The sequence below is a fragment of the Microtus pennsylvanicus genome, chromosome 13 (assembly GCF_037038515.1).
Source record: "Microtus pennsylvanicus isolate mMicPen1 chromosome 13, mMicPen1.hap1, whole genome shotgun sequence".
NCBI lineage: Eukaryota > Metazoa > Chordata > Mammalia > Rodentia > Cricetidae > Microtus > Microtus pennsylvanicus.
Window position 1 is genome coordinate 67,112,476 of NC_134591.1, and position 27,691 is coordinate 67,140,166.

The 27,691-nt window shown below is 48.9% G+C and overlaps 1 protein-coding gene across 5 annotated transcripts; it reads left to right on the forward strand.

Moving 5' to 3' along the window:
- The first annotated feature begins 716 nt into the window (after positions 1-716).
- On the forward strand, positions 717-26,043 carry Ifnlr1 (interferon lambda receptor 1). Of its 5 annotated transcripts, XR_012907495.1 has the most exons (8): positions 717-870; positions 5,238-5,361; positions 13,814-13,989; positions 17,219-17,361; positions 21,098-21,257; positions 22,037-22,167; positions 23,155-24,432; positions 25,159-26,041. XR_012907495.1 is itself a non-coding variant. In XM_075946152.1 (7 exons), exons 1-7 carry the CDS (start codon positions 813-815, stop codon positions 23,929-23,931), a joined length of 1,569 nt encoding a protein of 522 aa, XP_075802267.1. In that variant the 5' UTR covers positions 717-812; the 3' UTR covers positions 23,932-26,042. The 5 variants fall into 5 exon arrangements, 4 of the variants coding, with proteins under 4 accessions (XP_075802267.1, XP_075802268.1, XP_075802270.1 ...); XM_075946152.1 differs by having other exon boundaries at positions 23,155-26,042; XM_075946155.1 differs by having other exon boundaries at positions 742-870; positions 5,238-5,321; positions 13,805-13,989; positions 23,155-26,043.
- The last annotated feature ends 1,648 nt before the right edge of the window (positions 26,044-27,691 follow it).

Sequence of the window (27,691 nt, forward strand, 5' to 3'; positions counted from 1 at the left end):
TCTTGTATTTATTCTCCAACATTTCCACACAACAATCTATCTTGATGGTATCCGCCCCCCAACTTCCCATTCCCACCCCACACTCCAAGCAAAAGGCAGAAAATGAAGTTTGCACACCTTTAATCCTTACACACAAAAGGAACCCTGATGTTTTTCTACCCTGCCACACTCCACCATCAGGGCGAGTCACTTTGAAAGAGCTACCGGTTTTCCCTTCCGTGGTTCCTCGGTTTTCATCCATTCTCTGTTTGCAAGAACAGCCTCCGCTTGGCCAGTTAGAACAGTTGGTGTCATGGGATGAAGTGTTCCCTGTTCTAGGCTAGAACACAAAGCTTTTAACGACGTCCTTTCTGGTTAGTGACTGAACAGCCTGCGTGTGACTTGTGTCCCGATTCGGAAGGACAGCCTCTTCAAAGTCCCTAGAGCGGAGTATTCCTATAACACTCCGGCCTTGAATTCCTGCAGAAACTCCGCGCTGGGTGCCTTCCCCGGCTCCCCCTGCAGGAAAAGAGAAGTACCGATGACCTCGAACTCTGTTCTGGGTGCTGATTACTTAGTCTTCCTTGGAACCCCACCCCAGAACTGGATTTCTTGCCTGATTTACAGAAAATGAACTAATACTCCTACCCCCACCCACGGCGAGGACCTCAGGCGGGCGAGGCGGGGCGGCCCCAGGTGCGTCCCCGCCACAGGCACCGCCCGAGGCTCCGCCTCCCTGGGCCGCCGCCTTAGTCACCTGCCGCCCTGGGCCTGGTGGCCGGCGGCGGGCCGCGGGCTGAGGGCGGCGGACCGCGGAGACCCCCGCGACCGAGATGTGGCGGGTCAGCCGGTGGGCGCCCCTATTCTTCTGCCTGCTGCAGAGCGTCCCAGGTAAGCACGGACCACCCACCCGAGGTCCCGAGCTGGGATGTGGGTGCTGGGCCACCCCGGGACCTCAGGGACCTTATGTTCCCGCCGCGGGTTTGCTTGGTCCCAAAATGAAACAATCTTAAGCTGAGCGGCCTTTCCGGGAAGAAGGGAGCTGGGTTTCGGGAGGCCAAGACGGGAGATATCTGAAACGTTTACTGGATTTGTTCACCGAATCCCAGAGTGCGTACCTGATTGACCCTTATAAATAGGACGTGCGGGAACTGCCCTCACCTTCCCCTGAGTGCGGATCAAACGCCCCCCCCAACCCCCCGCTCCGGGGGGGCCCTGCTGTGGATGGTCTGGTTCCTGCCAGGAGACTCTTTACAGGGCTTTTCCTTTTTCGATCTCTCTGCTGGTAAATAAGATGGCAGCGCACAAAATATCCGGGCCAGGACCCCAACTATCCACTGATCTCCCCAGATAACCCCTCTCGGTAGCCATGTGTGTACCTGAGAGTCTTAGACTCGCGATAGAAAGGGCTGGAAGGGTTCTTAGACTAAGCAAGCAATCCTAACAGTCCGGGTTACTTTTAGTTGCTTCTTTATGCTGGGCACTGTGTTCTTATTAAGGTTTGCTGTCCAGTTGGCCTGTGAGGCAGATAGTCACCATTTTCAGGTGGGGGAAGTTGAGTCTCAGAGCACTTAAGAGGTTGCCTTAGATGTACCCCAAAGAGGGGGGACACACAGGACAGAGGAGTGAACTGAAGGGAGTCGAACTAGCCTGAGCCTTGGGTGTGCCTGTGATCAGTGCTGTTCATGCCCTGAGCCCTCTCACAGCTATCCCCAACACAAACTTTCTTTCTGGGCTGCTGTCCTGCTCATGAATGGCTTAAAACTAAAGCCATTAAAAATAAGCCCATGCACAGACCGGCCTCCTGCGAGATGCCAGCACGGGTTAACGACAGTAGCTCTGTCTCAGCCATCCGACTTCAGGGCATAGGACAGGATAGAAACAGGCACCCACATCCGGGTCTGAAATACCTGAGGTGAGGAGGCAGCTGAGGCTTGCGCTGAGCCGAGAGACATCAGGTAGAGCTGGGATTACTTTGTCTGGGTCTCCGTGGTGACTCACCTGCCGGAATTCTCCCTGGGACCAGAAGCTCCCCCAGGGCAGGAGATGGAGCCGCTTTGCTTCAGTGTGCTCAGTGTCAGACCAAGGAAGAGTGAGTTAAAGTGATCAACAGGTGTGATTGCGCATGCTTGCAACCCTAGCACTCAAGGCTGCGTCAAGATCGCCACAGATTTGATCGAGCCTGGGATACAGAAGACACACTCACATGCACGCACGCGCGCGCACACTCACACACACACACAATAAGCGTTAAAAGTGACCAATAGAAAAATACGACTGAGCCCAGGATATACTGGAGGAGGAAGTAAGCCCAGAGCACAGAGCTGAGAGTTGGCTTGATCTACCTTGGAGTGTCAAGAGGGCCTTGGTTTCCCCACCTGTGCTGTGAAGCTCCTGAACCACTCACGGAGTGCTCAGCTCAGCTAACTGGAAGCGACAACCTAATATGAAAGGGGCTGTTGTTGCTCTGTGGTCATCACCCTGTCTCCTCTTAGAGATGGCCAGGCAGGCTACCTGGGGGAAGTGACATTTGAATAGAATCTTTCAGAGAGTAGATGGTGAGCTCCAGGTACCCCAAGGCCCCAAGGTTCAAAGACATCTAAACCATGGGACCTGAAGGTTTGTGAGACTTCAGCCTGATAGCCAGGCCACCCGGATAAATCCTTGGACACCAGATGAGGAATATGGACTTTATTCTAGGCAGGGCAAGGGCAGGAAGCCCTGACATGGAACAATCAGCTGACATTAATTAGCATAGCTGCTTACCTGTGAAAGAGGAGGTGGAGAGAGGTCAATAAAAGGTGGCCGGGCTGTACACTGGAAACACGGCCAACAGAATCCAGATAGCTCACTAGACAGTAACAGCGCCATTGGCATAGTCTGAATAGAAATAGAAACAGGGAGAGGATTTTCCAATGTGCAGAGTCACCAGAGAAGAAAATATCGACAAGACTCAATGCTAAAAGGATGTCAAGTCAAGTTGGCATTTTGAATTAGTAAACCTTCTACAGGGGACGTTGACAATATGTACCCAATGTTTCAACTTAAATGTATACATGAATACACATGCATATATACATACAGGTGCCTTCAACAAGGCAGTTTTCCTCACTGGAATATTCTCTGAGGAGATAAATAAGTAAGTTCATAAAGATGTACAGCAAGGAATTTTTAAGGTTATTTTTATATAATAGCAAAATTACCCTGTGGATAATGTAATTACGCACCAGTAGGAGGTCTTGGTTTAATAAATTAAATGCATCATAAAAAAAAAAGGTGGCCGGGGAACATATCACAGAGAGACAGTGTTATCAAACGAATGTGATAGAAGCCATGGGGATGTCTGCATGTTGGGAACACCATGTGCAAAGGCTCAGAGCAGGGGACAAGCCAGCCTGCTCCTGGAAGAAGAGGGGGAAACAAGGAGAGGTCATACTGGGGGGCCTGTTGGAGGTTCCAGTAAAGGCTCTGGCGTTTCCTTGGAGTAGGATAGATGGAAACCTTGAGAGGATTAAGCAGGAGGCAGACGTGGTGTAACTCTCATTTTAACCCTTGGGTGTGCGCGCATGTGTGCGGAGGGTGGACGGAAGAGGGCACGGATGATCTGAAGTAGGGATTCCAGCAGGAGGGAGTGTCACCACCCCATCCATAGACACTGCAAGGGAGCTGGCTAGGGTGTTTCCAGGGCGGCTTTCTCCATGAATTGGTTCCTTTACATGGCTGTGACCAAACACCCCACTTAAAGGGGGAAGGGTGTGTTGGGACTCAGGGTTTCAGAGGGTCAACGGCCATTGTGACTAGGAAGCCATGGCAAAGTGGCTATGACCTGTGGCAGGCAGAGCATGCGGTGAGGGTTGTTCATGTGGACCAAAATCAGAGAGAACAGCTGGAACCAGGGCTGGGCATATTGCTCAGAAGGCCGCCCCCACTGACCTATCCCACCAGGCAGCTTCCACCTCCTACAGGTGCCACGGCTTTCAAAATGGCACTAAGAGGTTGGGATCGAACATTGAAAATATGAGCCTCTGGGAAGCATTTCTTGTTGTAACCAGAACACGCAGGGCACTTCTTGTACCTGGCAGAGTGCCTAGGATCCAGTTATCCAGGCAACAGCCAGGTGCTCCTCACAGGAGAAATCCGTTGATCCTGGCAAATCTCCTGTGGTGCCCACTTTAGACCCACCTGACCATCCTCTTGGCACTGAGCGCTTGCCCCGTGTTCTCTGTGGTGCCCTAGGGAGAGCCAAGACTAATTCTTCAATGAAAAGTGCAAAGCCAGTATCTGCAGGCGGAAACAAGACCGCGGCTCCTGAGCGGGGAGGGTGTGATGAGGCGGGAGGGTTGTCCCCTGTTTGAAGCTGGAGTACAACAGATCTCGCAGAAAGGGAAGCGGCTTATACACTGTATAAGGGAACTGTATAAGGTCTGGGGACCACCTTGCGTTCGTGGGCAAATACCCGAGTGGTCCATTTAAATAAACAAACCATAGGGGGTGCGGTGGTAGGGTGGAAAGGTTTGAGTAGGGTCAGCTCTGGCTGGGTCCCTTGGGATTACAGCTCTGTTCCTACCACCAAGGCAGCAAGTTTCCCTTTATCCGTCCTGCTCCATCAGCAGGCAGACCCATGAGGGGCCTTTTAAGATTATAGTAAGATCCATTCACCCAACACACATGCATTATACGTGCACTGTATCTCAGAGGCCATTCCAGACAGACACTGGGGCCACAGGGAGAACACAACAGAGACGATTTGGTGGGTAGTAGCGTCTAAGCCTGATGCCCTGAGTTTAGTTCCTCAAGACCCATAGTAGAAGGGGAGAACCAACTCCCCAAATTTGTCCTCTGACCTCGACACATGTGACATGGCATGCACCATGCACACACCCATACTCACAGATACATGTCACACATGCACAAACACACGTACATGCATATACACATGTACTAATAATAAATTAAAAGTTTTAAAAAGATAACATCAAAAACCATGCTTGCTGCAAGAATCTTTCGGTGTCCAGGAGGGGTATGAGACCATTCATTGGCTCCTGCCCCATGGCAACTAAGTGGAACTCACTCTTGGGTGCCAGAGTACACAGGCAGCTCTCTTGACAGAGGGGACACTGAGGGCTGGGGAGAGGAAGGGTTGCAATGCAGCAGTTGGCAGGTGCTGGCCCTTACGGGTGGCAAGGAACTGAACTCCTGCCGCACACACTCAGCTCAGCCAAGAGCTCCAGACTTCACGACCTCTTTCTCTCCCACAGGAAGGTTCCGTCTAGCCCCACCCAGAAACGTGACGCTGCTCTCTGAGAACTTCACTGTGTACCTGACGTGGCTTCCAGGGCTTGGTAACCCTCCGAACGTGACCTATTTCGTGACCTACCAAGGGTATAGGGGCACCTCCGTGCTGATGGATGGGGAGGTGGAAGAGTGGGTGAGGGATGGAGGAGCTTCCCTGGGCTCTCTGTGTTCCAGGTGTCAGCATTCGGAAGTTCTCTGGGTCTCTGGGAGATGGCACCTAGCAGGTTCTTAGAGAGGGGCTCTTGCAGGAGGTCAGAGGATGGGGAGATCATTGATAGGCTTGTTGGAGATGGGGCGGAGTCCGGCTTGTGTGGAGCTGTGAGGGTCGAGACACCAGGGGACAGAAGCACGTGGGCTTTGTTTTAGCCATGTTTCTGTTGCTGTGTTAAACACCACAGCCAAGGCAATGTAGGGAAGAAGGAGTTTATTTCAGTTTAGTGTTCCAGAGAAGTCCAGGATGGTGGAGGAGGCCTGGTAGCGAGAGTAGGACCTGAAAGATTACATCTTCTTTTGCTGCGGGGGGCTCAGAGGGAATCCACAGAGTCAGCTTATTATGGCCTTTTTACCTGATGGGGTAAGGGAAAAGACGCTCACAGTCTCTTGCTGGATTCCTTCTTTATTCTTCTATATTCCGATTCTTTATTTTTCCTCTGCAGCTGGTTTACCTCCACAAACTCTTTCAGGCAGTACAGAAATTACAATGTGGTTACATTCTCTTTCTGCTTTTCTAGGGAATGACTGCAATGAATATAAGTAAGAAACATGTTTTTCATTTCCCTTACATGATTAAACGCATTACGTATTACAGATGAAAAGCAAATTATCCCCAAGAACCCACGTCCATTTATACCCAAGCAACTTGTTATAGATCAACAGAGTGTAAGCAAGCAAGGTATTTTTCTCAGTCAGTTCTTTTGCTGGCAGGCTGAGTTTCTGTGGTTACGAAGAAAGAAGCAATCATTTTATTATTTACCTTGAAAGGTAATCTTATAAGGAATCTTCAAGGAATCATAATCGTAAACTTTCATACGTGCAAAACAGTCAGCTCTACTTTAAATCTTCAGGGTGCGTACCCACTCATCAACGGATATTTTGTATCAGGATATTGAGGGCAGAAATAGGTACAAAGAATTAATCATCATTTTTGATCGCCAGTCAGCCCTCCAAAGGAAAGTACGTCAGCTAGTAATGACTGGGCTGCTTTGTTTTTTGATCCCTTACCTCAAAGCAATTATCAAAACCTCTTAATCTAACCTGAGGTCATCCTAAGGCTTTGTTTCAGCTGTGATGCACTCTGAAACGGGTGAATGCATCTTCCAACATCAAGATTGAAAGAATTCAAGCCAGCCTGGCTCCTGGGACGCAGCTATTTTCCTTCCTCATTAACCTGACTGCAATCTATGCAGTGCCCTAGCTTTATGACATTGCCTTATGTTTATTTTCAATCACCAAAACTCTATTTAAACTAATATTATTATTATCAATTAGACAGTACAACTTAGGAAGAAATCGTCTTCATGATAATCCACAGGTAAAAACGCCCAGTAGAACGGGATGTTTCCATGAGATAAACACTACATTACAGGCAGTGGGAATCTCCCCACACCCAGTCACAGGACCGATGCATCCGTTCACCCCGACACTTTCCACCTAGATTTGGTTCTTTGTGGGTTTTTGCTTAACTTCTCCTGTTGACCACGTTTCTTTCTTTTCTTCTACAATCTTATTTGTCGTGGTCACGAGAGAGGAAGCTTTCAGAGAACCTATAAATACTCAGTTCTCAGTTTCCTTTATCCCGAAGTCTGTAGTACAGCCTCCTGTACTTAGACCAGCGGTGCTCAGGCTTCCTATTGCTGCGACCCTTTCATACGATAGTGGTGACCCCAACCCTATATTTTTGTTGCTACTCCCTAACTGTAATTTTGCTACTGTTATGAGTCATAATGTAAATACCTGTGTTTTCAATGGTCTTAGACCCACAGGTTGAAAACCCCTGCCCTAGAATCGGCTAATTTTGTAGAACCGTGCTGATGTCTGTCACTGGTTCTGAGCTGATGTCTTTAGGTGATCAAAATCTCTAATAATATCTGGTTCCAACTCTTTTTTTATTTCAGGAATTTTTTTTTAGTCATTCATATTCTTTTCTCTTGCTTTAATTTTTCTTCTTCAGGGACTCCTAGCATTTCCATGTTTGATGGCCTTTTTCTACCTTAGGTATCTTCTTCTAGAACATTCTATTATTTATTTATGCATATATATTTTGTCTGTATGCTGTTCTCCAAATGATATAGATTTTGTTATTGTTTTTAATTTTGTGTGATTTCATATTCTAGTTTATTCACCATTTTGTTTGTTTGTTTGTTTGTTTGTTTTGTTGTTTTGGTTTTTGAAACAGGGTTTCTCTGTAGCTTTGGAGCCTATCCTGGAACTAGCTCTGTAGACCAGGCTGGCCTCAAACTCACAGAGATCCGCCTGCCTCTGCCTCCCAAGTGCTGGGATTAAAGGCGTGCGCCATCATTGCCCGGCTTTATTCTCCATTTTAAATGTTTATTTATTAGCCTTAACATTCATGAAGTAGCTGACTAGACGTCTGGTCCCATGAGGGGCCTTGGCAGGTGACCCAAAGCTGGGCGGGAGACAGACAAATATGCCATGCAGAGAGAGCTTGGGTATAGAGTTTATTTAGTGGGGAAGGGAAGAAAAGAGAGAGAAAGAGAAGAAAGAATCGGGCAAGGGAAGTGGGGGAGAAGGGAGAGAGGCAGAAGCTTCCTCTCCTGAAGGACAGCTCCCCAAGCCTCAGCTGGAAGGGGGGGGATTGGGGTGGGCGAGCCTTGTCTCTTAAAGGGACAGGGTACCCAGGTGATAGGCCAGACCAACAGATTTACTTTTACAACATTCCCGTTTCTCTTAAATAAAAAGTGGGGGTTTACAACAATTAGGTGTATGTACATGTTGGGGTATACATGATGTACGGCTGTGGGTAAAGGTCAGAGGTCAGAGGACTTTTTCATGGGGTCGGTTCTCTCTCTGCACGTGGTTAGGGATTGAGCTGGAGTCCCCAGGTGTGGCTGTGCAGCAAGCTCTTCCCTAGCTGAGCCATCTTGGTTGTAGTTCTCCTTAAGGTCTATCTGTTAGTGCTACTTTTATTGTTGCGTTCATGTCTTCTGTTTACATCAGCACTTTTGGGTTAGAATTTGCATGCTAGTAGGACATGGATGCATGCGTGTAACCACCCTGCAGCGAAGGAATGAAACATTTCCACCCGCCGCAGAGGTTCTCTCGGGTCACTCGGCATTTCAGACCCCACCCCCAGGGTGCACAGTTAGCTACTCAGCTGCCTCTGACACTGTGGGTCAACCTCATGTGTTCCCAAGGTTGGTATCAGTGGATTCGTGGCCAGGTATGGTGTTGCAGGCCTGTAATCCAGGAACTAAGGAGGTTGACGCAGAGCTGTTCTGAGTGTGAGGTAAATGCAGACCATGCTGAACTACAGTATAGCATCCCGTTCCCCAAACAGAAAATGGGTTTGTGTAGTGTGTCCCCTTTTGGGCCTGGCTGGCTTGTCTTACCGCCGTTCTGGAATTCTCCCGCATGGTTACACGCATCCTTTGTTTCTCTTTTACCGCTGTGTAGTTTTCCAGTCTCGGCTGTACTTGTTCTTGTTTCTCCATTTCCCAATCGCTGGATTTTTGGGTTGTTCCCAGTTGGGGATGTGTGTCTATTTGCTATGGCTGTTGCGTCCTCTTGTCGGTACTCCCCAAACTCACGTTCTCCTTGGATCCTTTGTGTCTCAAGAGCCCCAAAGGTCTCACCTCTCTCTGGCACGCACGGTCAGTCCAAAGTTCTGCCTACACGGTATCTCAGTCAGGTGTGGGTGTGACCTGGAATGTGACTCACACTGAGGCAAAATGACCCCAGCAGTGGACCTCAGAAACTAGATACAGTCACTCGCTTCTAAAGTGAAGGGGTGGAGCTGGTGTGAGGTAGGCATGGCGGTTGGGGGGGTGGTCAGGAAGGTGACTCCAGTCATACCTGGCGAGGCAACCTTTGGTAAAGTTTCTCTTTTTTCTTTGATCATTTTAAAAAGATTTATTGCTGGGTGTGGTGACACATGCCTTTAATTCCAGCACTCAGGAGGCAGAGGCAGGTGTATCACTGTGAGTTTAAGGCCAGCCTGGTCTACATAGTTGGCTCCAAGACAACCAGGACTACATAGTGAGACTATCTCAAAAAAACCAAACCAACAAAAGAAGTGTGTGTGTGTGTCTGTGTGTGTGTGTACGTGTGTATACGTGTGTACATGTGCATATGTACATGTGTGTGCAGGTATTCACAGAGGCCGGAAGAGGGCGTTGGGTGCCCTGAAGATGGATTTACAAATGATTGTGAGCTGTCTAATAGGGGAGCTGTAAGCTGAACTCAAGTCCTCTCGGAACTGCTGAGCTGTCTCTCCAGTCCACCCCATTTGTTTGATTCTTGAGGCAAGGTTTTACTAGGTAGCTCAGGGTGGCTTCAAATTTGTTCTACCTCTCAAATACTAGAATTACAGGCATCTACCACCATGCCCAACTTTGTTGGTATTTTTAGACAGGATATCCCTGACTGGTTTAGAATTCGCAATGTAGCCCAGGCTAGCCTGGGACTCATGATCTGTTGTAATAGGAGCGGTGGGCTGTGTTCCTGGCACCCGGCCGCCCGCACGGCTAGCTTTATCCGAAATAATTACACGGAAACTGTATTCTTTTAAACACTGTCTGGCCCATTAGTTCCAGCCTCTTATTGGCTAGCTCTTACATATTGATCTAACCCATTTCTAATAATCTGTGTAACACCACAAGGTGTCTTACCAGAAAAGCTCTTAACCTGCATCTGTGTCGGATGGGAGAATCATGGTGACTGCCTGACTCGGCTTCTTTCTCCCAGCATTCTGTTCTGTTTACTCTGCCTACCTAACTTTCTGTCCTATCAAAGGCCAAGCAGTTTCTTTATTAATTAACCAATGAAAGCAACAGATAGATAGACACTCCCACATCAGTGATCCTCCTGTCTCTGCCTCCTTTGTGCTGTGATTACAGGTGTGTTCCACTGTGCCTGGTTCCCTTAAGACCTCAGAAACTGTCCTTTTTAGCTCAGAGTTCTGGCCCTGGACCCCTAGAGTGGCAACTGTGAGTTTTGATTTTTTTTTTTTGGTTTTTTTTTTTTTTTTTTTTTGGTTTTTCGAGACAGGGTTTCTCTGTAGCTTTGGAGCCTGTCCTGGAACTCCCTTGGTAGACCAGGCTGGCCTCGAACTCACAGAAATCCGCCTGTCTCTGCCTCCCAAGTGCTGGGATTACAGGAGTGCGCCACCACCGCCCGGCAACTGTGAATTTTGAACCCAGCAGCCTGGAGGACTCTCCCCTTTTCCCTGTAAAGCAGCCCAGCAGCCCAATCCCAGAGAGAACCATGTCCCAGCAGTTGTGAAGACACCCTTGTCTTCACCCCACTGTGGATCCCTCAATCATCTTCATGCCCCATCTTCCCTTGTCCCAAACAATAATGTGAGTTGACATACAAATAGCTCTTTTGTCCCCTCTGGTCAGCTTACTCCATTTTCTCCAGTCTCTGTCCCCGTCAGTCAACGCTGGCAATGGCTCTGCTGGAGTAAATTCCACCTCTACTTCTGGTTTCTGCCGAGGGAGCTCATCACATCCATTAATTTCACCCGTGAATTCTTTTTAAAAAAGATTTCTTGTGTAGGTGTTTTGACTGTATGTATGTAAGAACTTCAGTGCGGTGCCCTCGGTGCCCTGGTACCCTTGGAGGCAAGAAAATGACATTGTATCCCCTAGAACTAGAGTTGCAGATGGTTATGAGCTGCCATGTGGGTGCTGGGAACCTAACTCGGGTCCTCTGCAAGAGTAGCAAGTGCTTGTAACCACGGAGACATCTCTCCAGCCCCCAAATCCATGAATTCTTTATCAAAGGATCTCCCCACCACAATGTTGGTGTTCTCTCTAGAACATGTGTCTTGAAACAGGATTTCATGTAGCCCAAGCTAGCCTTGAACGCACTAAGTAGTGGAGGATGGCCTTGAACTCCCAATCCTCTGTTCTCTACTTCCCAAGTGCTGGGATTACAGTAACATAACAGTGTTCTTTCTGTCTGGGACCTCACCAGAATCACCCTCTGTGGTAGTTGGAGAAATGTCCCCCATAGGCTCAGGTCTTGAACATCTGGTCCCCTGTTGGTGTCGCTGTCCTCCAGCATCCTAACTCAGCTTCTCCATTCTCCCATGACTCATTCCTCAAACCCAGGAACAGCTTCACTTCCCACCCCTCTCACTCCACACGCAAGCTCTGAGCACATTTGACTGGCTGTACCTCCCAAAGCATATCCTGGATCTACCTCTTCTCGCCTTCTCCGTCACCTGCTCTGCTGCGGCTGCAGCCCCTGATGCTGCTCTGAGGCGTCTTTGAGAAGGCGTTTGAATGTATGGCTGTTATGTGCACATGCACATGTGTGCATGTCACAGCGCATGTTTAGGGGTCAGAGGACTCTGTGGAGTCAGTTTTCTTGGAATCATGTGTGGGTGCCGGTGCGCACTCACACATGCTGGTACATGTGTGCACTGGGTTTTGTTTTACTTACTAATTTGTTTATTTGTTATTTAACTTTTGCTGGCTTGAAACTCTCTATGTAGACCAGGTTAGCCTCGAACTCATGGCCTGTGTGTCTGTGTGCTGGGATCAAGGGCATGCACCACCACATCCGGCCTCTACTTCCATCTTTAATGAGTTCTAGAAATCAAACTTGGGTGGCCACTGCGGCATGGTAAGCACTTTTACCTGCGGGACTGTCTTGCCAGCTCCAACGGTGACCTTTTAAAAATATAAGTTAGATCACTTCAGCTGTTCACTGTGCTCTACCAAAATACCTTAGTCTGTGTAAGTTCAAGACAGTAACTATTTCTTGTGTTTCTGGAGGCCGAGAAGTCTAAGGTCAAGTCACTCGCGGACCTGGCATCAGGAGAGGGACACTTCTGAGATCATGCCTTCTCCTGCATCCTTATATGGCAGAGATGCCAACCCTGTGTCCTCGTGTGAAAAGAGGCAGGGTGCCTAGGTAGCTCTCTGAAGCCATTTTAGAAGGTCATCCTTACTAGCCATATTGTCCTCATGATTTAATACCCAGAAGGCATCACTTTGGGGTGTGAACTCCAGCATCCCTTTCTTTAAACCACAGCAGACCTCATGTAAGCAGCCAGTGACTTCCCGTCGCATAGATAGATAGATAGATAGATAGATAGATAGATAGATAGATAGATAGATAGATAGATATAGATACATATATATTCACACTCCTAACCAAGACCTGCAAGGCACCCGACCTGCCACCTCCCTGTCTCCCTTGCGTTTCTCTGGCTATGCCAAACTCCTTCCCACATGTCCCTGTGTGCATTCCATCGTTGCAATGAACACCATGACTAAAAGCAATTTGAGAAGGAAAGGATTTGTTTGGCTTCCGTGTCCAGATCACAGTTGATCACTGAGGAGAGTTGGGGCAGGAACTCAAAGCAGGACAGAACCTGGAGACAGGAACCGAAGCAGAGACCATGGAGAAGTGCTGCTGACTGGCTTGCTCCTCACGGTTTGTTCCGTCGGCTTTCTTACACAGCCCAGGATCACCCGCTCAAAAGCAGCACCGCCTACAGTAGGCTTTGAACTCCTACATCAATCATTGCCTACAGGCCAGTCTGATGGAGGCATTTCTCTCAATTCAAGTTCCCTCTACCTGGATGATCCTACCTTGTAGAGCTGGCAAGGGCTACCCAGCACTGCATCTCAGGCCTTTGTTCTGCCTCTTGCTCTCTCACCCAGTCACCTGGTTTCTTCTTCCTCCTCACTGGGGAGCACCATCTCCCTGGCCTCTTCTCAGCTGCCCTTTGAAAGCAGTCGCTCTGTTTTTTATTTGTTTTTTTTTATCATTTTATCACTGCAACTACTAGCTCCTGGATTTACCCTGTGGGTGTGATGATTATTCCCTGCTTCCTCCCATCAGCTCTGAGAACCTCCCTGGGGCAGAACCTCATCTGCCATGCTTTGCTGAGTCACTGGTACCTGGGATAATGCCTGGGCATAAATCACCTTTTGATCTCCGTGTTCTGAGGATGTGGCAGTCACATGAAACCCTCTGACACTCACTCAGCACCCAACATGGCCCCTGACCTACAGCCGGTGACCTACAGATGCCTGAGCAAATAGCACAGGGAGAGTATCCACTGATATTCGCGATAGCAGTTCCACCATCGCCTTGTGAGGCGGCCCTGCAAATGGGAAACTGGGACTGAGGGGAAGCCCCCTGTGGAAGGACCCAGAGATAGCCAAGGCAGAGACGGGATTCCCAGGCACACTTGTCTGCCAGGGACTGCCCGGCTGAGCAGAAGGACAGGCAGATGCACCAGTGGCATCGGGCTGAAGGGTGGGATCTATATTGGGTAGGTCCTCTAACCCAGAGGTGAGTCCACGGCTCACCCTCTTCTGTCTCCCCTCAGCTACCCCAGCTCCAATCCTTGGCGAAAAGTGGAGCAGTGCGCAGGCACCACGGCTCTGATGTGTCCCATGATGTGCCTGAAGAACCAGGATCTGTACAGAAAGTTCAGGGGGCAAGTGCGGGCGGTGTCTGCGCGTGGCAGGTCCCCATGGGCGGTGTCCCCGTACCTGGAGTACTTTTTTCAAGGTGAGTCCCAAGGCTGAAGAAACACTTGCTGCTCTTACAGAGAACAGTTTGGTTCCCAGTACCCACAGCAGGCAGCTCACAAGAGACTATAACTCCAGTTCTAGGGGATTTGACGCCATCTTCTGGCCTCTGCTACATGCAGGCACACACTTGTTGTTGTTCATTCCCGGCTGCTTAGACCCAAAATTGTCACTCGGAAACTATATTATTTGCAACACTGTTTAGCCAATAGCTTAAGCATATTGCTAGCTATATCTTATATCTTTGGTCAATCCATTTCTATTATTTTATATTTTACCATGAGGCTCGTGGCCTACCTGCATGGTTCCAGCTGGCAGCTTGTCTCTTTCCCCTCTGGCAGCTCCATGGTGGTTTTTTTTTTTGACTCCGCCTTCCTTCTCCCAACATTCAGTTTAGTTTCCCCACCTAGCTCTATTTCTTCTAAGCCACTGGCCAAAAAAGCTTTATTCATTAATCAATAAAAGCAACACATATACAGAAGGACTTCCCATATCATTTCCCCTTTTCTGTTAAAATAAAAAGGAAGGTTTTAACTTTAACATAGTAAAATTACATATAACAAAACATGTATCAAGCAAGAATTACAGTTACAATATTTATATCTACTTTATCTTTTGTCATAACTAAGGAAAACTACAATTATAACTATCTTTTTTCATCTCCATCAAAGACTCCAGAAGGATATAATCTTACCTAAGTTAACAGGAAGTGCATTGTAAGCAACTTCCAAAACTATAGAATTGATAGAGACATTTCGCTGCCTGGACAGTCACCCAAAGTTCTTCTGTACTGTTGGGGCATCCATCTTCAGCCCACTGGCCCATAGTGTCCAGCAGACTTTTCCATGAAGCAGGAAATCTGAAGATCTGTTCTGCCTTGCGATGGCCATGTCCATCAGTTGCTTTCCTCTGTGTCCTGCAGAATGTCTGACAGACTCTTTCATGAAGCAGGAACCCCAAAGGACTATCTTCTACAGGTCTTAAAGTTCAGTCAAGCAGTTTAGGCAAGAGCAGTTTCTTGCCCAAGTGGCTAACAAACTTTATAAGGAGCCTCTTCAAAGCCCATCATCCTCTTGAAGCAGATTGGTGCTGCCAGGAACAGATATGTCTCATTGTCATGAATAGTCCTAAGTTCTTAAAACATTTTAAAAGTCATATTCCGTAGGTCTCTGAAAGGTTTGAAAATTATCTATCTAACTGAACTATATCTCAAAAATCTAGAAAACCTAACTAACATAACTAAAAGCTTGACTATCACAGATGAGTCTCTATTAACCTATATTTCTTAATTATACGTTACATTTTTTAGTGGGCCGCACAAACATAATACCTTAATCAAGAGCAGAAATGTGAGTGTGTGTTAATATGTGTTCATGTGTGTACATGTATGCATATGTGCATGTAGGGCATAGGGCAACCTCTAATGTCACAATTCATCAGGCATAATCCTTCCTTTGTTTTCCAGATAGTGACTGGAATAAGCCAAATAAGCCAGACTGGCTTCTCTGGGCTGGAGATCCAGGGAGCTCAACGGCCCCTCTGCCTCTCACTGCCCTTCTATCCAGGCCTCACCTTAGAAGCCCAGGGCAAAATGAACTTCTGAGCTGATTCCAGTTGCCAGGCTGGGGTCCCTGACCCCTCCCTGTTTACCAGCTAGGAGCCTCTCCAAGCTGCTAAGATGCTTGCATTTCTCCTCACACTCCCATCACCTCCTTCTTCTAACTGGAAATGGCACAGCTGTGTCCCAGTCATAGCTGGCATCTCAGCACCTTCCCCTCTTCTCTGGCTTTTCTGTTGCCAATAGCAGAAAAGCTCTGGACCTATCTGTATGGCCCAATGATGAATTCACCACTTTATGGCTCTGAGCCTTAACTGGAATTCCTTTTGCCACTCAACAACAACACAGCAGCTTGGCCGCACCCAGGGATCAGAGTGGAACATCTTTGGAGGGGCCTGCCATAGGCTTTCCTCTTGACCCCCAAATTCACATCTTTTGCAAATTCAGAATTCATTCATCCCATGTCAAGGTCCCCCAAAGTTGCCTATTATTACAACATCAACTCAGATTCCAAGATCTCCCAGGTGGTGTCTGAACCAGCGTGTCCCATGATGGCTCCGATGCCATCCACTCAGTACAACCTATGGGCACAGGTCCTCTCCACCTGGAAAGGGTGAAGTCTATGATCTCTGTTCCCTATAAAAGACGTGGGAGGAGAAGGTAGCACTAATAAACACGGAGGAAACAAGGGAAATGGGGGCACTGGTCCAAAGCAGCTTTAAAATCCAGCCCGGCAAACAAATGTCATTCAGATTGACAGTAGGAGACAATTCTCCTTGACTCCCAGAGACCTTTGAGCTCTGGCTTCCAAGGCAGGCTTCTTTCTTCACATGGGTCCGAAGTACATGCAAGTGCAACCAAGGAGTTTTGCCAGCCTCCATATTTCAGCAGAAATGACATCAACAGTTTTCTTTGATTCCATACATGAAAGACCAGATGGCCGTGTTGCTGTAGATATAAGAATCTCGAGAATCTTGGTTCTGCAGCTGCTTGAAGAGTCACCCCTACGGGACATCTAACGTCATGTCTAGGCACAGTGTGCTGAGTTGCTTTCTCTGGACATCTTTGACTAATCCATCTCTCTGGGACAGCAAGAGACAGAGCTAAGATTTGTGAGGTTACCATTTGGTGTTCATCGCCATTGCCCCCCACCCCCGTGACCACCCTTCCTCGCCCAAACTTGTCTAAAGTCAGAAGGATCCAGAGACCCATCCAGTACCTACCCACTACCAGTAGTGTATTCTGGCAAGTTATAGCTTCTAGAGTCTTGCTCTTTTTTTAAAAAAAAAAAAATGAGTTGGTGAAGGCTGGGGAGAGAGCTCAGTCAAATGCTTCAGTGAGACCCAGGTTCAGTGAGAGACCCTGCCTTAAACGGTAAGGTGGAGTTCAACAGAGGAAGACACATGTGAGCCTCTGGCCTCCGCGCTCACAGGTGTGCTCACACAAACACATACATAAACACACACGCAGTGGGGCTGTGGCGCTTCCCTCCCAGGGTCAGTGAGGAGCGAGTAAAAGGGCTGTGAGGAGCTTGCAGCTTAGCAGATATTTGGAAAAAAATGCTAATGAGACTGCTCTCTGGGCAGGCAGACAGGAGAATAGAACCTGGGCCCCCAGAGGTTATTGACAGGTCCTATTCTGTTTCTGACAGTGGGGCTGGCCCCGCCCACCCTTGTGTTCACCCGAATGGAGAAGACCCTATGGGTCAACGCCACCTACCACCTGCCGCCTTGTGTGCCCTCTCTGGACCTGAAGTATGATGTGGAATTCTGGAAGGAGGGCGAAGGAAACAAGGTAGGAAACCCTGTGCTGTCCCAAGCGGGTTCTCCTCCCCGCTTCTCACACTGCTTCCTGCACTTTCCTCCACTACACCACAGTTGTCGTGGGTTATAATAAAGTAGTCCCACATTTGCCCTGGATGGAGTATAATAAAGGTTTCTTTATTTAGGGGTAAACTCACAGAAAAAGCGGTGATCAGCAATCCCCTGTATGAGCGGGAAACTGGAACCAAATCCAGCAGCCAAAAAAGCGCCCCCCCATGCTTTTACATATGCATATATAGTATATGTGATCATGCCCAAAGTGGGCCAGTATCTTAAAGACTATTGGCTGAAGGAATTTCCACAGCACCTCCCCCTTTTGTCTAAATAAGAGTTCTAAACCTAATACAAATCTATATACAATAAGAACAAATATCAAGTATAAAAACTAGAATTACAACCAATATGAACAACATCAAGCAAGAAACATATGCTAAATGTTTCAATAGTTAATCCTACCCCAAGGTGTCTTAAGTCTTGTATTAGAAATGATGTGGCTAAGTCATGAGAGGAAAGTAACTATGACTATCTAGTCTTCAACCCCATCAAAGACCTGAGAAGGGAAATAATATCACTTGAGTAAACAGGAAGTGCAATCAAGGAGCTTCCAGAAGGATCAAGAAATTAATGTGCAAAACAATCCCACACCAGTTTGGATTCAAAAGAGTATTTATTTTAGGGGAAACTTACAGAACACCGACAGCCAGGAAAGGAATCTAATCGCTGGAGCAAGAGCAGGAACCAAGAGAGCACTATGAAGACCAGGTTGGCCTCAAACTCACAGAGATCTTCCTGCCTTTTATCCCATAGCATATTGCCTTGCCAACACAGAATTAATACAATTGCTGTTTTGTCTTCTTTTTCTCCTCTGTCTTTGGAAACTGATAAGCATTTTGTATTCAACTCATATCTCCATTCTCACTAGCCACCCACCCCTGCCTTGAACTGCACTGGGCAGCTAGGGCAGCATCTAAACCTACAGTGATTGAATGTCCCTTATCCCAAGTGGCGATGGGAGTCCTTCAAGGCCTTGGTGAGCTACATGGGAGTGACCCCAAGTAGCAGACTGCTTTTGAACCCCAATGGTCTGTACAAGGAAATTCGGCTGAAAAGAAACAAAGACGTAGAAAGTGTCCACAGCACTTGGACTTTCTTCTTTAAGATTTATTTATTTAGGGAGGATCTCTGAGTTAGAGACCTGCCTGGTCTAGAGATCCAGTTTCAGGACAGCCAAGGACAAAAAGTGAAGGACAAAAAGAGGTGAAGATGTAATTGAATAAGGTGGCCATGTTCCAGCTCCAGCAAGCTGCAGAATCTGGCAGCTTTGGCCACATGGTCCTGGCTTTAGATTTAAGGATGGAAAAAAATGGTTTATGGGATTTCCCTTTGTGCTTAAAGAAAGCTGCTGAGGCCAGGCATGTGTCAGGGTGTCTCTGAATAGAGGGAGACCCAGAGAGGCCATTTTGTGAAGCTGTGAAGTTGAAGCCTGAGTTGCCTTGGAGAACCCAAGATATTAGAGATGCCAGAGCTGTGGGGATACCTGCCGAAGAGAGCTGCTAACAGGGAGTGGAACCAGGCACAGAGAGAGATGTGTACTGTAGTAAACAAAGCTGAAAGGCGTTGGAGATCTGCAGAGCATTTGACATCAGACATGGAGATGCAGAATTAGGAGTTTGCCCAGCTGGTTTTCGGTCATGCTTTGGCCCAGTATTTCCTTACTATGCTCCCCTCCCTGTCTTTGGAATGGTAACGTGCCATTATATGTTGGAAGTATGTAATCTGCTTTTTTATTTTGATTTTTTATATGTGATTACAGTTAAGAGATTACATGAATCTAGAAGGGACTTTGAACTTTGGTTTTAAAAGATTATTGAGACTGTGATAGACTATGGGGACTTTTGAAGTTGGATAAATGCATTTTCATTATGATATTGTTACAAGCTTATGGGGGCCAGGGAGTGGAGTGTGGTGGTTTGAATGTAATTGGCCCCCATAATTTCATAGGGCGTGGCACTGTTAGGAGGTGTGGCTTTATTGGAGTGGGTATGGCCTTGTTGGAGGAAGTGTGTCACTGTGGGGGTGGGCTCTGAGGTTTCCTATGCCCAGGACACTGCCCCGTGTTTCAGTTGTCTTCCTGTGGCCTGCATATCAAGAGAAAGTCAGCACCGTGTCTGCCTGCATGCCTCTATGCTTCCCACTGTGATAACAGACTGAACCTCTGAAACTATAAGCGAGCCGCCCCAATTAAATGTTTTCCTCGTAAGAGTTGCTGCGGTCATGGTATCTTCACAGCAATAGAACCCTAACTAAGGCAGTTATTAAAGTGATCAGTAGCTGTAGGAAAACACAGACCCTTCATCTGCAGTGAAGCCTTCTCCAGAGCAATGCCTGCGCGGCGCTCGTAGACTTGCTGCTGCTTCTGCAGAGCCCTGCAGGTCTGCAACCCAGCCGTCCTTTGAATCTGAGTGCTGCGCCATCAGTGGGGGCTGTGGAGGCGTCTGCCCCCCCCCGCAGTCTTTCCCAGGCTGCTTTGGGGTGCCGGTGGCAATTCTGCATGCTCTTTTGTCGCTAACCTTCAGCCTTTGTGAGGACCAGATGCCTTGGACACGGTGTGCACAAATCATCACACCGCCACCGCAGACTGATCTGTTTGGAGTTATTCTCTGTGTTTGTGTCCTACAAACCCAGGGAATTTGACAAATTTTACCTTGTGTGATTTCCTGCAAAAAAAAAAAGATATTCTCAGAAGTGCAATCTTATTTATTTGAGTGTTTTTCTGACACGTGAACGTTTGTTTCAATGGGCACCAAAATCCTCTGCTCACACCTGAAAACTCTCAGCAGTTAGGAAGACATCCCAGACCAGTTTCCAGAATCTCCTGGTCACTTTGCTTCTGCTCCACTGAAGGACCCCCTGGGCAGTGTGGCCTGTCACCCACCTGTGGTAGGAAGTGGGTGCCATTGCTGAAGATGTATCTATCCCTGGAAATGACATTTCCAGAGGGAGTTCCAGCACTCACTCACACCGAGAAGCAACTGCAAAGGCATAGAAACCACATACCTGCCCACTTGGCGTCCCCTTACTCGGTTACCAGAAATCCCATACCTTTGCTGTTAGGGGACACAGAATAGACAGGGGTTTGGAATGAGAGCCAAGCACTTTTCTAATGCCAGGAGTGTAAACATTGTTTGGAAAATTTACAAAAATATTGGACCACATGAATACATTGTTGCGACCCCTTGTAGCCTTTGAGAGAGGGGTCCAGACTGATGAGAGACCAGAGAAACAGACTTCATTAATCTCTCTGTAGGAAACTTCTACTTAATGTGTTAATAAAGATGGGTTTGGAGCAACAGTGTTTGTTTACCTGATCCACACTGTTTGCAAAAAAAAAAAAAACTTATTTATTTATGTGTACGGATGTTCTGTCCACTTCTGTCCACATACTCATTTGCACGCCAGAAGAGGGGTCCTGATCCCGCAGAACTACAGTTATAGACAGTAGTGAGCCACTATGTAGGTGTTGGGAATCGAACTTGGGATCTCTCGAAGAGCAGCCAATCCTCTTAACCACAGAGCCATCTCCCCAGCCCCGATGCTTGCAGTGTAACGTAGGAAAGTTCCTGGTTCCCACTCTGTCTCACCCGGCCACCCCACCACATGGCCCCATCAGCTGGCGCATGCTCACCGTTGCTTGCTTCTCCAAACAGACCCTGTATTCTGCCAATTCATATGACCAACCTGTGAAGATCCCTCTCCCGAAAGGTGCTAAGGGACGTCACTGCCTCAGCGCCAGGACCTACTATCCCCACACTGAGATCAAGTACAGCCCCTTCTCTGAACCCAGCTGCATCTTTCTAGAGGACCCAAGTGAGTGCAAAATGGCACTGGTGTGGGGACCATAGCATGGATTCTAATTGATATTAATAATAAAAACTCGGAGTCAGCTACCAGGGCGTGAAGGCTGAAGGATCAGAGAAGCAGAGCAGTCAGCCACTAGAGTTCTTACCTCTACCAGCGCTCAGACCAAAGGGTGATCCTGTCCTCAGACTGACTGCCTCAGACTGCACTGAGATCCTGTCTCCTTCCACTTTATCTTCCTCTCTCCACCCAGCCATATCGCTTCTGCCTCCACCTCCCTAGTGCTGGGATTAAAGGCATGGGATCCCAAGTGCTGGGGTCTCCTTTGTGTGGGCTCTGTTTCTCTTTTAGACAGATTCAATCTCATTCAGCTCAGGGTGGCCTTGAACTCACAGAGATCTGTCTGCCTCCCAAGTCCTGAGATTAAAGGTGTGTGCCACCACTGCCCGGCTTCTAGTGCCTTATCTCTGCACGCTGATCTTCAGGCAAGCTTTATTTGCTAAAACACAGACAAAATACCAATACGCTGTACTTCCCTCTGGGACTTCGGAAGTCTCATGACAGAGTTATTGAAGGTATAAACTGAGAGGTGCTCACTTATGGACATTACAGCTCTACCACACTGACTGTGTGTCTTTGGGTAGTTTACATGGCCTCTCTGAGCCTCGGCTTCCGCCAGAATGAGCTTATGCTCCCGAGGAGCAAGTAGGACGGTCACTGGAAGCACCTGGCACACCGGGGACTAGACCATGGTTTCATCTGCAGTTTCTGTGTCCTCTCCTCCCTAGGGGCCATCTGGGCTCTCCTGACACTGCTCTTAGGCTTCCCTCTACTGATAGCAGCTGCTGCAGCGGGTGTGATCTGGAAGAAACTGGAAGGGGACCCCTGGTTTCAGTGGGTGAAGAGGCCTCAAGCACTGGTATGGCGCGTCTGGGGCATATAGAGGACTTGGAGGGGTGTGTGGAAGTGGGGTGTTGAGAATCTGAACAGGGGGGCTGAGTTTCCAATGCTTCACACAGAATATCAAACTGGCCCAGACCGAAACATTGACTGTCTTGTCTCGGTGTCTAAATCCCCACCTACCAACAGCAAATCTGCCCACCAGGGAGATGTGCCTAAGTCCCTTCCCGTGGAATCACGTCACCTCTGCCAGGGCTTTGGCAGGTGCGAAGAGAAACACGCAGCCCTGAGACCCAGGAGAGAGGGCCAGAAGTATGTGGGCTGGGAGAAAGCATGGATGGGGGCATCTTTTAAGGCTCTAAATGCTTAGTTTACAACTTAACCAAGGCTGAGCATCACCGGGCCAAGATTGGGGTGCTAGATCCTCTCTCGGAATCCAGGAGCTAGCTGGGGGAAGGGAGAGCCCTGGAGAGGTCAGAAAGGAGAGCTGGACGGGGGGGGGGGGGGCTCTCTAAGTCCTCAGGGAGTGACAAGCTTTGAGGGCAGAACTCCCTATGTCCCCGTGTCACTGTGCCCCTGTGTCATAGCAGAGAGTAGTTTCAAAGACCTGGAGAGGTCACCTGCAGTGACCTCTGCTGCTCAGTGCTTTGACCTCGAGGCTCCCTATTCACGGCAACCAGCAGGATCTCCTACACCAGCACACTTCTGCTGATAGTTCCCACACTGCTTGTAGCTCCCATAATAGCCCAGGTGCCCCCCCCCATCAGTGGGGTAGCTCTGAGGGGCATGTGTGCGTGTGTGCAAGGCTCCTCAGAACAATGAATGCTTTTGCTAGAGAATGGTCCCTCCCCCACTGCGCTTGGCCCTGGTGTTTTCTGGGAATGCCTCCTAAAGGAATGACTTCCACTTTAACCCCTCTGGACTATCGCCAGGGGGCCCCAGATTCAGCCAGGCCTGTTTCAAGAAGCCCGAATCACCTTCTCTCCCCCTTCTCTTCCTGCATCAGGACTTTACTGAGTACAGATATCCGACGGCAGCCTTTCTTCCCAGTGAACCTGAGTTCCCGGATGACCTGGTCCTCTGTCCCCAGAAAGAACTGACCATAAGGACCAGACCAGTCCCTCCAGTCAGAGACCCAGGCACACTACAGGAAGGACCAGAAGAGGACAGCACCGAGGATGAAGATGAGGACACAGATGACGGTGACAGCCTCCAACCCTACCTGGAACGGCCCCTCTTCGTGAGGGAGAAGCTCCAGACGATAGGACACTCAGAGGCAGATGAGTCTGGGGTAGACTCAGGAAGGAGCGAAGACACATCAACCTGGGACTCTTCAGACAGGAGCTGGTCCAGCACGGTGAACTCCTCACTTAAGGACGATGCTGGATCTTCCAGCTGTTTGGACAAGAAAGAGCCAGACCAAGAGCCTGGTGGGGACGGGCACCAGGAGACACTTCCGTGCCTGGCATTTTCTGAGGACTTGGGCACTGCGGAAGAGCTTCTAAATGATGAACTCTTCAGGAGGAACGTTTGGGATTCCTTATCCCCAAAGAGAGATCTGGTTCTTGGGGAGCCCCCAGTTTCTCTTCAGACACTGACTTTCTCCTTGGGCAGTCACCCTGAGGAAGAGGAGGGGGAGGAAGAAGAGGAGGAAGAGGAAGAGGAAGAGGAGGATGGCTGGGAATCAGAACCCAAGGGCAGCATCGCCAGCTGCTGGAACACTTCAAGCCTGCAGAGGACAGAGGTCAGGGATGAGATGCTGGGAGATTATATGGCCAGGTGAGCTGGCCCTGGTGGCCCGTCCAGCCTGGTATTGCTACCTCTACTGTACTTCCCAGAGACATCTCCAGGTCCCTTCCTGAGATATTCAAGGTCCTGGCCACTTATTTGTGGATCACCCACAGGCTCTGTCATTTGGATTGAGCTGTAAGATGTCACCATTTCCTGTGACCCACTAGTTGTACGTGGCCCATGCGAGGGATGCAGCTGTGGGCAGAGACTCGTTGATGTCCAGTGTCCCCATTGTCCCGGGGAAGGCGGACCTTGTGGAACACCTTCCTTGGACAAAGTGAAACAGGTAAAGCCAGGTGGCTGTGGACCCCAAGGATGGACATGCCCTAGATCATAAGTGATGTATATAGCATTGCACACAACAGACCTCGGTTCAAATCTCAGCTCTGCCATTTACCAGTAGTAACCTGAGCAAGCCACTCTTAATCTCTGTGCCTCGGTTTCCTCTTCTGCTGCTGTCATGTGGGTATGGTGAGGATTCGGGAGTTTTCAGGTATGTGTAGCTGGGGCCACCTGTGTCACTTGTGCCGTCTATGAGCTAGAAGCCTCCCTCTGTTCAGACTCCCCGGAGACCATAGGCATCTCTCACCAGAGGCCCCTAAGCCAAGGGTGACAAGAATAGCTACCTTCCAACATATCTACCCTCTAGGTCACCCCATCCTTCCTTGTCACCTTCATACCTTTTAGTCATGGGCTCCCTGAAACCAGAGCCCAGCCAACTTTACTTCCTTCTTGGACAGATTTGTTGGGGCAGGGCAGAAACTGCATTCCTGACCTGATATCCCTTTTGGGTGGCCTTGTGACAGTTTTTTTTTTTAACTGTTTGTGGTCATAATGAGGTCTTAGTGTCTGAGAAACCAGTGTCTTTTGGGAACAGGTGACTGTCCTTTTGGGGGTGCCCTTTAACTAGTACTTAACTGCATGATGCCAAAAAGACCCCACGACCACGTTACCCGTGATGCTGTGTGGCTTTGAGGCTGGCATAAAGCCATAGCTTTACAGAACACATGTGAGGTCAACCCTTAAGGGCATCTGGTCCAGGGTTTCTCCAACTCATTCCCAACGCCTCTAGGAGCCCAGGCTCTTTCCCTCCAACGCCAGTAGCCTCACTGAGCCTATATAAACACAGTGGCCTTGCATAGAAGGTGTGTTGGGGCAGGGGGGGGGTTCACAAAAGGTTCTCTACGCTCTGTCTTTATAGCTGTCTTGTTTCAAACAGAGGGCCTGAGGTACAACGTGGCAATCCTCTCTTTGAAGTTACCTGGCAAAGCTGTCCTAATGATGTAATATGTGTGGTCCCAAGAGTTTCTGATCTCATTGCACTGACAGGAGGCCTTTGCCACCACCTCTGGGACAGAGGGACACACACACACACACCACCTACCTCTCTGGGGTTTCCCTGCAATGAAGCTTGGCCACATACCTGAGGCCAGAAGAACAAATGAGCATGCTCAAGGAGGGCACAGTGCAGGAGCAGCCTCGGGAAATGTCCCTGGCAAGGCTATTGTCCTCTCTGAAACCCAGCTGAGCTGCTCCGTGGAGGTGCTGGCGGAAATCCTTCAAAGTGATCGTCGGTCCAGTGCTGTCTGCATCTTATGTGCTCGCGTTCTGATCTTCCATCTCATTGTTTAAAAGAACAGTTTCCCAAAGCTTACTCTCTGGTCTAGCCTGAGCCTTTCAGTCATCCTAAATTCCAGTTCCTTTCAGCCATTAGGTCATTGACAAAAAGCCCGTGGGAAGCCCACGGAAAGGGCATGAGAATTCATGTAGATGTTCAGAATGTGTGCTCAGTGCTTAACTTGCATAATAGCCTTGTCTGTACAGGCATCTGGGGACGGCAAGGTCATCGAGGTCAAAGTGATTGCCTTGGGTCACAATGGTGTGTGGCATCAGCGTGCGGAGGCTATACACCTTTCTTACATATTTATATTTCTGTCGAAATTTTCACTGTGTTTTATATCCTATTTAAAGAATGCTTTAATATCTGTTGGTATAATACCAAGACCCTTGAATAAAGAGATCTATTTTTAGAGGAAAAGCTGTCATTGGTGCACACTAACACACATTTCGGGATGCTGTTCGGGATGCAGGGTGAGTCCCCGAAAGGAGACCCAGAGAAAGGAGTCTGGGGCGTACAGATTCTGGATGACTCCATAAGGAAGGGGAAATTGAGGCAGGGAGAAGGGCAGCCAGTTGAGGTACAAAATTAATCAAACAGGTCCCTGGGGATGAGGCCTCCACACCCCTAGGGAGCTTCTGATGTCAGTGCCTGGCCCGCCAGACTTGATCCTCGCCAAGGTCGGGCGCTGGAGAGCTCAGCCACTAAGTGGAGCTCTTGCTCCATGGAGGTTACGTGTTTGGTTTGGAACCTAGAGTCTTCCAGGTGCTAGACAGGTGCCATACCACTGAGCTGTGTCCCCAGCTGTGTGGTTCAGGGGCTCCTCTATGAGGGTCTCCGAGATTGAACTCGGGTCTGCGGGTTTGCATAGTGAATGTCTCAGGCTCCTGCTTCTTATTTTTGAGACAGGGTCTCTCTAAGTGGCCCGTGCTGACCTTGAGCTCACCCTACTGCCCAGGCTGGTCTTGAACTTGTAGCTTTCTGCCCCAGCTTCCCCAGGAGCTGGAGTGACAAGCCTGTACCATCAGGCCCAGCCTGTCATGCACACAGGCTCTGTCGGGGAATATTATTTTCAGGTGTATGACTTTTGTTTACGCTGTATTTGTTTAACCCTGTGAAGCTGTTACTGGGCCCGTCTAAAACACCTGATGGTCCTAATAAAGAGCTGAACAGCCAATAGCAAGGCAGAAGCAAGGATGGGCAGGGCTGGCAGGCAGAGAGAATAAATAGAAGGAGACCTGAGACTGGGGAGGAAACAAGGAGAGGAGGATGCCAGGAGCCAGCTACCCAGCCAGCCACGGAGTAAGAAGGAAAGAAAGATATACAGAATTAAGAAAGATAAAAGCCCACACAGAAAAGGTAGACGGGTTAACTTAAGACAAGCTAGCCAGAAACAAGCCAAGCTAAGGCCAGACATTCCTAACTAAGAATCAGCCTCTGTGCGTGATTTATTTGGGAACTGGGTGATGGGCCCTCAGAAAAAGTCAAAAGAACAAAGCATCACACAATAGGGCTCCACAGACGTGGCATGAGTCGGCTGAGTGTCGTGGGGCCAGGTCTTCAGTGCCACCTGCTACCAAGGGGCTAGAGCTTGCCTTGGGGGCTCCCCCAGTGGAGACAGTGGTTCACGGGAGGACATAGGACAGTCTCAGTGAGGCCAGCCTTGCCACCTTCACCTCACCGCAGCAGGTTTCCCCCAGGGAGGGGGCCCAGCTTCCAGGGACACTCCCGGCAACACACAGTGATTATGTACTATTGTGCCTGCAGGTGTCACTTTAGACTGTTGCGGATCAGACCCTAGACACTGCCTGAGCTGATCCAAGTCTCTCTCCAGCAGTCCTGACCAGCAAGGCCAGGAGTAGGTGCTACAACCCCTCCCACTTCTATAATGAGTATGTGCGTCCTGCTCTGGGGGGTGGGGCATCTCAGTCCACAGCAAGACTAAGGTCACTGGGGTGAGAAGTGGTGCCTGGTGCCACAGAGGCCAGGAGAGGGCGTCAGATTCCCCTGGAGCTGGAGCTGCTGGGAGTTGAACCTGGGTCCTCTGGAAGAGTAGCTGGTGCTCCTAACCTGAGCCACCTCCCTGCATCCTAGTTTAGGCCAGTGCCAACCATCACTTTTAACCAATGGAGGG

Coding starts and splice junctions, on each gene's coding strand:
- Ifnlr1 (XM_075946152.1), top strand. CDS start 813: ATGTGGCGGGTCAGCCGGTGGGCGCCCCTATTCTTCTGCCTGCTGCAG. Junction 871..5,237: donor CCTGCTGCAGAGCGTCCCAG/GTAAGCACGGAC, acceptor TCTCTCCCACAG/GAAGGTTCCGTCTAGCCCCA. Junction 5,362..13,813: donor TATTTCGTGACCTACCAAGG/GTATAGGGGCAC, acceptor CAGCTACCCCAG/CTCCAATCCTTGGCGAAAAG.